General features: G+C 41.6%; 1 protein-coding gene across 1 annotated transcript; it reads left to right on the top strand.

The window, feature by feature from the left end:
• Positions 1–1,110: 1,110 nt before the first annotated feature.
• On the top strand, positions 1,111–10,370 carry LOC124659650 (sister chromatid cohesion 1 protein 4; the record flags this gene model as incomplete). Its single annotated transcript, XM_047197483.1, is given in 15 exon segments — positions 1,111–1,274; positions 3,338–3,596; positions 3,676–3,770; positions 3,857–3,906; positions 4,159–4,208; positions 4,633–5,528; positions 5,603–5,734; positions 5,813–6,736; positions 6,807–6,963; positions 7,585–7,721; positions 7,921–8,795; positions 8,963–8,996; positions 9,273–9,387; positions 9,477–9,606; positions 9,866–10,370. Coding segments are annotated over 15 exon segments (4,077 nt in total). The 3' UTR covers positions 9,965–10,370.
• Between the last annotated feature and the right edge of the window lie 941 nt (positions 10,371–11,311).

Here is an 11,311-nt window from a genome sequence, read left to right as displayed (position 1 = left end):
AGCTTATTTGATAACATGATACCACTCTTTAAAATCCAAATTTGGAAGTGTCAAAAATGATATTATTCACATAGCAATTTATCCTTTTTTGTTTCTCTTTGTGTATTTCAAATTTAGATTTAAATTTTATGGGGAATGTAAGCACATGCCTTGTGAACACCCACAAATTTGTTTCAAATTATTTTTATCTTACAAAATTGAATTTTGTAAAGTGGTATCATGGTATCATGTTCCATTTGTAGGCACCACAAGAAGACACATCTTCTCACAAGAAATTAAGGTGTTTTGAAATCCTGTATGAATTCACCATGAGTGTGATTCCAACCCTTTTTCTATTCTATGCCTACAATTCTAAATTCTTGCCATCGAGAGAGGCCCTAAACGTTCCAAGAAAAGCTGTCACGTGCTCTAAACCCACGCTGGCACACTTGGCCAGCCCGACGTTGACGCAGGACCGTCACTGACACACCAGGTAGCCTGAGTTGCTTCCACGGCACGAGACGAGGCTAGACGCGAACTCGTGCTCTCCTACACAGTCCCGTGTTTCACTTTTCACGATATTATCGCGCGGGCTATCGTCTCGGCAAGTGCACGCTCCCACAGCGTAATTTACAGATTTCCCAGGGGCGTTTCTGCGAACCGTGTAGCACTTTTGCTTCTGCCCTCCTCTCTCTCTCTTCTGCGAGTGCGAGTCCACACACTGTCAAGTTCAACTCTCCCCCCTGCCCTGCTCTCGCTCGCTCGCTCCCCAAAGATTCCATTTTTTTCTCGCCCGCTTCGAAATCTCGCCTCAATCGCTCGCGCCCCCGCCGAATCGCCAGATCCCCACCTCCTCCCGCGCTCCCGGCCCCCAATTCCACCCAATTCTAGGGTTTCCCCGCCCGTGCACCACCTCCCCTCACCTCCAGATTAGGGTTTCCATTCCGGCCTCTCGGAGCTGCAGCTCGTCTCTCGTTCCGGGCGGTCGGAGCCGTCGAAGAACCTAGAGGGAGCTTGGAAGCTGCGCCTGCCTTTCCTCCTTCCAGGCTGTGCACTTCCGGTGGCGGGGATGCCGTGAAGGCTTGAGCTTTGCTCGGGGTCGCGCTGTGGGGGAGCTGAGCTGAGCTGAAGCTAGGGTTTCCTGCCGCGCGCGTGAGGCGGGGAGCCGGAGATGTTCTACTCGCAGTTCATCTTGGCCAAGAAGGGCCCCCTCGGGACCATATGGATCGCCGCCCACTTGGAGCGCAAGCTGCGCAAGAACCAGGTCACCGATACCGACATCGGCGTCTCAGTAGGTGGGTACTTCTGCCGCTTTACAAGCTACTACTACTGCTTCGGATCTAGGGTTTGCTTTCTTGCAATTTTGACTTTGCGCATGCCATGACCTTAGCGATACTGTTGTTTGTTAATGCTCATTCTTGCTGCAGCTGTCGGTACTAAAGAGGTTCTATCTTTAGCTTATTTATGGCGTTACCCCATGCTTACTGCGTAGTTATTGCTATCCAATTGGTAAAAATGTTAGCTTTTGAGTTAATTGTGCTAGCTAGCTACTAATCGGCTCTACCCAAGCTGCAATCAGTTATCAGGTATTGCCAAGAAGCTATAGATGCTTATTTGCTGGATTATCAGGATTGTAGTAAGGAAAACACCACTATGGATTAACATGATATTTATCTTCGTGGCACTATCCGAATAAAGTTCTTCAACCCTTTTGAGTTGTTTGTTTGTTAACTTTAACGGTCCAGGGACATTTATGTATGTAATTAGTATTTATAAAAGTGCCATGCCTTTAGAGCTTTCCTTTAGTGGATCATTGATTTCCAGGGGTGAAAAGATGTCACCTTAGTCCTCATAAGCCACTAGGTCACCAACAGTTACAAACATCTTAGCTTCTTGTCGTTACAGGCTTACAGCTACTGCTGTATTTGTTTCCTTCTAGAACTACGTTACTGAGGAAATTTTTAGAACTAGATACTGCTAGACTTGGTAAGTCTATCGTGGGTCAAGCTTATAGTCCGAGAATATTAGCAGCTTCCTGGTTCCTCTGGTGCTAGATGGTGGCTAGTATCTATGTGCTATGTAGGATAATAATTCACCTTTCTAGGTAGACTTCTCCTTGAATGGTTTTAGTGTTTTCTGTATATGATTATCCTTTACCAGCAGAAGATTAGAGGGGCGACCTTTTGAAGTTGATGTGTTGTTATTGATATTATACATAGTCATACTATGTTAAAGCTTGGCTTAATTATCAAAGATTTTGATAGCTCTAGTGGCAATGATTTAGATAAACATAGCTCAAATCTTGGATTAAGTGTAGCATGTGATATTATTACCGGATGATGCTCTTCAGGTGTCTTTACATTTCATGCATTTGCGTTACATCTAGTAGTGTGCTGCGTCTTTCATGTCTTCACATGCATAGCATCGTTACACATTTTTCTAGGGCCATGTAGCAGTAAAATTTCTAATAATGAGTCACGTGTACTTCTCCTAGTTCTTAACTCAGAACATATCTGGAGAGTTGTTGGAGTCTGATTGTTAGCATGCACATACAGTTTTATGCCTAGGTGTATTGCCAATTATTATTACAAAATTATCTGTTAATGATTAGTATTTTAAAAACAAAAATGGTAGGTCTAGCTTTCTCTGATGGAAGAAAGAATTTATGCGTGGATAGTTTATCTTTTTGTAAATAAAAGTATTCTACTATATCATGAGTTAAGTGCCGGAGCATCTTTAAAGGTGCCTTCAGCCTTATACAGCTTGTACATTTCTTAGTCCTTGACATTGTAATTAACTAATTTTTCCTTGGAAGAATGGCACAGATGATTATAAAATCACTAGCACGCAATCAGTGAGCAAATTCATCAGCTTAGACATTTCATTGGTGAAAACATTCATTTTGAGTCTCAAATATTTGGAAACAAAGTTCTCACATGTATTTAATAATTCTAGTTAATTGACAGTTTGGTGGGTATCACAGTTAAGTTTTCACACATCATGGAGCCATGGACTCACGCAATAAAAAAACCCAGCACTGTATGCTTAGCACATACTGTTTTGAAGGGGGAAACTCGAAACGAAGACCGAGCTACATGTAGCTCTTTATTTTTAGACACTCAGAATTCGTATTTCTTGTAGTTCCATGTAGAGCTCTACATGGAGCTCTATTATTGGTTTCTTGCTGTACGCCTATGAGTCAGTTGGACAGGGCAACCCACCACCCATCTCTGAAACAATATGGCAGACATTCATATACTTCTTAATGGAAATGTTATTTAACCCTGGCATTTCTCATTTCTCTGTTTCATGTTCTCTTCCATTTTTAGCTGCGTGTTAATTATCAATATTCATGCAGATTCAATTATATTCCCCGAGGTTCCAATTGCGCTGCGGTTATCCAGCCATCTTATGGTAGGCGTGGTCAGAATCTATTCTCGGAAGGTCAACTACCTGTTCCATGATTGCAGTGAAGCTTTGCTCAAGATAAAACAAGCCTTTAGGTCCACTGCTGTTGATCTCCCCCCTGAAGAATCAACTGCTCCATACCATTCTATAACACTCCCTGAGACATTTCATCTTGATGATTTTGAATTGCCGGAGGCTGCATTTCAGGGGTAAGCCATGACTCTTGCGATATTTTGTTTTTTAAACATGTGCTCTTCATTCTTCTAAAGACTTCCCATCATGTTCCAGCGACATTGATCATCATGTAAGCGCAAAAGAACAGATCACCTTGCAAGACAACCCAGAGAGAACAGCATATTCAACATCCGAATTTGGTTTAGATGGTTGGTCCTTTCCGTGTTCACATCTTCTACTTTTGAAATTATGAACCCATCCCTTAATAACTATTTATGCATATCTAAATGTGCAGAAAGATTTGGTGATGGCAATTCTTCACATATGGGTTTAGATTTGGAGGAGGTAATCACAATTTATCTCAACTTATATTCGTCAGCTGCATTGGGCTATCTTTTGTTCATTACATGTTAGACTTGCTAATTCATTGAAGATAATGTTTATTTATGTCGCAGATCGAAGAATGCTCTATAATTCTTGTTGTTTGGTGTTTCCTCACGTCTTATGTCTTAATTTAATAAAAGAATTGTCCAAACAACATAGTATTAGCATTAAACTTCTATTCTTTACAATAGCTTTACCATTTTTTTATATCAGGAATTACTGCTGACGAAGGATCACTCAATTCAACTCGAGTCTGATGATGGGTAAAATCACATCTTTCTCTTCCAAACCCTTTTTTATTGGATTTCCTTGTCTGGTTGCAGTCTCCCGCATCTGTTTTCTCGTCCAAAGGGTTCATTTTTGTTTTGTGATTTTGTAGAAATGATTTTACATTCCAGGCTGTTTTATATTTGATTTCAATTTCTAACTGTATATTTTAAATCTTGACTGGTACTATAGGAAGAATCAGTTACTAGCCTCTGCTGGTATATGTCCAGGTGTCCTTGCATATCTTGACTGTTTGCATGCTGAGTTGCAGCATTCATTGATTTGCTACTCATACCATGAGAACATTTCTTACTTCTTTGTTATTTTGCCATTTTTGAAATTGTAATGTCTTGCATTTTGCCGTTTTACTCATATTATGCTATATTTACATTGCTTGTGCCTTTCTTTTTGTGCATCCAGTATCATCATTCAAGGCCGGTCATCAATTCATCTTACTGATATGGATGTTGACGATAACCCAAGTAAAGATGAAGGGGCTGAAGGATGCAACAACATGGATGATGAACCTTCTACTCACAGCAAGCATATTACTAGCTGGACTGGTTACAATGTACAGACCCCTGATTTGAATATGCTATTGCATAATGAAGATGATGCAGGGCCATCAACGTCATACTATCAACCTAGTCCCTACCCTTTTGATGAACCTGCGTCACCTGAGTTTGTAAGCGCTCAAGCCCCAGCCACACCTGGATTAATGGAAGAAACAGTTCCTTCCAGAGTGCATGAAAGTCCTGTACTGAGCCCTCAACGAAAAGCTTCACCATCAAGCAATGAGGAAACTGCAAAGGCTGACAATTTTGCTGCTCCACCCTCAGAATTTCTCCAGTCAGAGGCTGCAAAGGCTGACAATTTGGCTGCTCCACCCTCAGAATTTCTCCAGTCAGAGGCTGCAAAGGCTGCCAATTTTGCTGCTACACCCTCAGAATTTCTTCAGTCAGCTGCAGCAAATGCTAATGATGCTGTTGGTGCTGAGACGATTGATTTTGGATTGGCCAAGCCTGTGCAAGTTGAATCTTCTGGTGCTGTGCATGAGATGGATTCTCCGAGGCAACACTGTTCAACCGAGGATTTGCTGCCAGTACCACAAACCTCAAACCTGGAGGCTACCGTGGATAAGTTGGTGCGAAATACCGATGATATAGCTGTATCAGGTGAAACACTAACTTCTAAAGCAACCATGGAAGGCGTTACCTTTGTTCAAAATGCCTCAGAGCCATTTGCTAATGGTTCTACTGAGCCATCCATGATAAGGAATCCAACACATTTCAATGAGGGATCAGTGGACGTGCAAGGTAAAGTTGCTATTTTTCTTTTCGAAGTCTCAGTGTTCTGATATCATCTGATTTTGTAATACATTTTTTGGCAGGGTATAACATGCCAACCATGGGAGGCGTGCCCTTTGTTCAAAATACTTCAGAGCCATGCACTAATGGTTCTGCTGAGCCACGCGTGACCGGTAATCCAACACATTTTAACGAGGGATCAGTAAACATGCAAGGTAGAGTTGACTTTACTGTTTTGTTTTCAGAGCCTCATTTTTTTCGAATATCTGATTTCGTATTTCTTTTTTTGCCAGGATATAACACGATGACTTCTAATTATTCAATAGAACAGAACTCACAAAGAGCACCACCAGAAATGGCACGCAATAATATATCAGTTGCAGATTTCCAACAGAACGATGGACCAATATTCCACCAGAACACTGGACCCATATTCCATCAGAACGCTGGACCGATATTCCAACAGAACCCTGCGACAATGTTCCAACAGAACCCTGCGACAATGTTCCAACAGAACTCCGCGGGAATGTTCCAACAAAGCCCTGGAACAATATTCCCACCGAACGCAGGAACACTATTCCCACAGAATGCTGGAACAGTTTTCCAACAGAATACTGGAACACTTTTCCAACAGAACACTGGAACAATTTTCCAGCAGAATGCTGGCCAACAGAACGCTGGAACAATTTTCCAGCAGAATGCTAGCCAACAGAACACTGGAACAATTTTCCAACAGAATGCTGGCCAACAGAACGCTGGAACAATTTTCCAGCAGAATTCTGGCCAACAGAATGCTGGAACAATTTTCCAGCAGAATGCTGGCCAACAGAATGCTGGAACAATGTTCCAACAGAATGCTGGAACGGTTTTCCAACAGAACGCTGGAACAATACCACAATACATGGCATATAGTGATAGACCAAATGCCTTGTCGACCTCAAATTTCTTCCCAGAACGTGAAACAATGTTGTCAGCTCCAGATACTCAGTTCCACTTGACAAATGACTTGGGGTTCGGGCAGGTTACTGCAGAGAAAGGAATCACTGAATCTGATGGAAGTAACAAAATAGCTAGCCTTACCAGCAGAAAACGTCACTTGGAGGACAGCTTGCCAGCTCCAGAGAGTAGGACTACTGTAAATCTGTCTATCACACCACATGGTAAAAGACCTGCTGATGCAGTTCCTAACGATGATGATTTACTGGCATCCATTTTAGGTATGGATAATTTAATCTACAGAATTTGCATTGTTTGTTTGTGTTGTCTAATTACATTATTTTGTGCTAGTTGGTAGAAGAACCCCTGGATTGAGGCTTGATTCAACACCATTGCCGCCAAATGCATCATCTTTGAAACGCCAAAGGTTAACACCAAAGACCACGACACCAAGGATGACACCCAAGAGAAGAGTGAAAATGGATGATGCCATGGTCATACATGCTGAGTATGTATATGCTTCGTTTCCCGCCCCTAATGAACATTTGTGGGAACCATGTGATTTCTCATCCTATCAATATGCATCACTGTGTCGGTGTGTCCTTGAATTGTTAGGTGTCACTTCCTCCTGGTCAGAAATGAATGCGTTAATCTTGCTGTGGATCATAATCCCTCAATTTATTCGTATCTTATCAGCTCTAGTAGAGCAGTGCTAGTAAAATGTCCGCAGTTCCACTCTTAATGTGTTTACTGTCTGCATTTTGTTCTTGTACATCCATTTCAATAAATTTGTTTGTAGAGATTTTGTAACTGTATTCTTCTAAAGAAAATAGGATGGACTATTCTTTAAAATTTTCAGGTTGCTTATTATTGTGATAACTCTGGCGTTTGATAGGTAAAGTCAGGGCATGCCTTTTAGATTATGGGTCTTGTAAGAAATGTTCTAGTTCTTGCGGAGCTATTGCATCTTTAAATGTTCTTTTGTTGTCTCTTTATGTATTGTACCGCTGTTCCTCCTCATATAGTTCCACTGTATATGTACATAGAGTTTACACTCACTGAATAGCTCAGACTATTTCGTTCGATGTCTTATTGTGAGTGTACTTATTGACCCTCTTCCCTTGTCCAGTATTATACGGCAGCAGTTGATTAGTACTGAGGATATAAGGCGTATCCGCAGAAAGGCTCCATGTACTCGTTCTGAAATATGGATGATTGAGAAAGGTTCACTAGAGGAGGATATATTCCGCGAGCCTATATTTTCCTGTAAGTTATCTGAATTGTCATTGATTTTCTTTATCCACTTTTCTTGTCAAGATTAGTTTCAAGTAGGAAGCAGATTAAGTAGAAATTAGTTAGTCTATGATTCTTACCATCTTATAATTAGTATTTAGTGGTTTGTCTGCAACTAGTGTGAATTCCATGGTTTCATTCTTTGCTCATGGATGTCTTGCTTCCCAATCAGGTATGCGCAAAGATCTGAACAAGTTGCAGTATCGGACCTATGGCATTGTTCCTCACCCTACCTTACATAACGTTGAACTACAAGGGAAACCAGACATGCCTGAAACTATTGCAGTAGATACCGATAATGTTAGCATTTCTGGTGCAAAGGAAAGTGCAACTCTTGACCACCAACTTCACATGGTGCTACCGGATGGAACTCGATTAGATGCTATGCCGCAAGAAGCAACTGCTGCAGTTGATCCTACGCCGCAAGAAGCAACTGGTGCAGTTTATCCTACACCGCAAGAAGCAACTGATGCAGTTGATGGTACAGCTGCATTTGGTTTGCAAATGCCATCTGACGATCATGTTAACAACATTGAAAAAGTAACCGACTCCTTGTTTGGTGATGGGAAAGAAACTCCACTTGTTAATGAAACAAGTTTTGATGCAAACATCCCTGCTCAAGATGATATACTGGATAAGGATGGTCGTCAAGATACTTCAGCAGATTTGCAGAGGAATACAAATGCTGATACACCTCTCTTTGTGCTAGATGACACCACCCATGATTCTGCAACTAGGGTAACAGATGCTCCAGATGTTGTTTTGGATAGTTCTAGCCCAGCTCGTGCACAAGCGGTGGACGATCTGAACGGGGAACAGAGGGACATCCTTCACAGTGATATTAATGTTTTTGAGGATAAGGAGATGCCCACTTCTGAGATTACTGGACTGGAATTCGCTCAGAATGCCTCTGCTTTTCCTCAACCAACAGAGGATGAGAATGCTGTGTCTGCCATGGGAGAAAATTCTGGCTTGCAAGAAAACAACGCAGGATCCTTTGTGGACATGGACAACATGGGCCATGACTTTGCACTCAAGGAATGCAGTGTAAGTCCGTGTAGAAGTTTTTACCGAATGCTTTGTTTCTGTAACTGCTAAATGCAGCATGTTTCTACTGGCAACTTCTGGCACATCCTGCAATGCCACTGTATGCACATTTTTTTTCCTGTTGTCATTAAGGCCATATCATAATCGGTATGTTGTTTAAATTACAGGATTTTGGCAGTGCAATTCATGATGTCGACACAGGTAATTCTTGAACTTTAACCTTACGATGGTGTAGATACCTTACATTTGAAGATCATTTGTAGATGTATTAGAAAAGGCACATGCCCATGTGCCTTATGACACCCTTCTTCTCTTGTCACTGGTCGCGTTAATTTTCTGGATGGGAATTCTAAAAGCCATATTGTTGACTGATGTTAAGTAGAGCAAGTTCTTTCTGATCATGTGCTCACTATGTTGTGCTTGCCTTGTGAGAGATCTTGTAAGGTCTTATCATGGTTCTATTGTTTATTGTTTCAGATTTTCTCAATTATGATGATGATGGAGACTTTGATGAGGCAGCAATTGATGACGAGCCAAATCCTGATGAGTTCCAGTCTCTTGATGCACTTAGTGGTTGGTCTTCTCGTACCAGGTACAGATATACTTAATTTTATTTCCTTTTGCGTTAACTTTCATACCTTTTCATTTTTTTTACTCAGCGTTGCTATTATTGTTGTGCAGGGGTGTTGCGAGATATCTCAAGACTTTGTTTGATGAAGACTCTGGTCTGGGGAGAAAGAATGTTGCCATTGATCATCTATTAAGAGGAAAGACTCGGAAAGAAGCATCAAGGATGTTCTTCGAGACCTTGGTATGTCACCTATTTTGCTTCATGGTTCTTAATCTATACTCCGTACTATATTTTGATTGATGTTTCTGATGCTGTGGTGCATTTCATCCACTATTTTAAAACGTGTGTTGGCATGATTGCATTTTAGAGTTACATCTATGCCTTGGAACAATCTCGTTCTACAACATCTGTCGTATTAGATGCGCGGAGCCTAATTTCGCTGTTTGAGCTATACCCATCAGGCCATGAGTACTTACGAGCTCTGTTCCATCATTGACAGGTCCTGTCAACGAAGGACTATATTCAAGTGGAGCAACCGAACCCTTTCGACTTTGTCAACGTCAAGCCAGGACCGAAGCTCCTGAAGACAGATTTCTAGATCAAAGATCGCCTGCCTAGTGTAGCGTGGCACTGATACATACACCTCACAATATGCGCCACAGCACCGCCGACATACAGAGCGTGACACCCCCATTTTTTGTTTGTTGTTGTTAATTTATTATCATCCTATCTGTAGTATGTATCCTCCCGCACTAATCCATGCCTAGCCGAGTCAAAGTAGGGCCATGTTGTTGGTTGTTGTTGTACTTTTCCAATGTTTGTCACCCAGTGTACATATATGATTAGTAGCCCATGTAAAGTTTAATATCGTGTAATGTGGTAGCATCAGCTGGAAGTTACTGCCTGTCGGTTTCTTGGAACAGTCCCTTGGAACTGCTTACATCTGAACTCTGAGGAGCTGCTTGTCTAGTTATTTGAAAGTTTCCTGAAGTTTCAATACTGAATTTGTGTCTTGATCATTCTATGTATCCACTCCTGATGGAATATGGCTTGAATATTTCTACTACCTACACTCTTTTGTATACTAGTAGGCCACTTCATAATTCAGTCTAACTTTGATCAATAAATTTACCACCAAAAAATGAATTATATGGCATAGAGATTATTTCATTGGATTCACATTTCACATTTCAAAGAAGTTTACGGTTATATAAGCTTGGTGACTGATAACTCACATTAGTAAAACTTATAATTCTCCCGATCCATATTATTTGTTGCTAATATATACGGTGACGCAAAAGTGGATGCTCTCACTGGCTGTACCCTGGGATAAAAGAAAGGGTCGATGTAGACACAATATAACAACCAAATTGGTTGATGGAAATCGACAGGAGGACGACGTGCAGTGCATTGCGGGCAACAAGCTCCGTCTGATCCCTCAGTGGACGGAGGAGCACTGGAAAGAAACAAAGATCCAATCATCAACATCGAAAGAAAGCGACCAGAAGGGACGGGGCGCATCGAAATTGGATTATGCTACCGATTCACAGTCGCATGGTGGCGTGTTCCAGTGCCTTTTCGAGAATGTCTGTAGCCTTGCCGTGCCTTTTGTCTCCGATCTGCAGCTCCGATCTGTAGTTGGTTCACCTATCACATTGGCAACATGTCTAGTGTAGTGTAGTAGAGTCGCCGTGCAAGTTGCCACTGCCAGCGCGGATGCTCTCGTCTCGTCTCGCTTTTGATTTCTTTCATCTGAATGCCCCTTTGCCAAACTTTAAATCACTTCTGATCCTTTGAAAAACTTTGAAACTTCTACGGCCATGCTTGATGGGTTAAATAAAGTATGATATGTTTAGATAGGCTGGCTAGACAGATGATTTATTCGTTTTTGGTTCCAAAACAGTTAAGTCATGCCATTTAGGTTGGCTAGTTTGTAAAGGTCTTA

This window comes from Lolium rigidum, chromosome 6 (assembly GCF_022539505.1).
Source record: "Lolium rigidum isolate FL_2022 chromosome 6, APGP_CSIRO_Lrig_0.1, whole genome shotgun sequence".
Lineage (NCBI taxonomy): Eukaryota > Viridiplantae > Streptophyta > Magnoliopsida > Poales > Poaceae > Lolium > Lolium rigidum.
The sequence above is the reverse complement of the archived record's forward strand: the minus strand, read 5'-3'. Positions and strand labels throughout refer to the sequence as shown.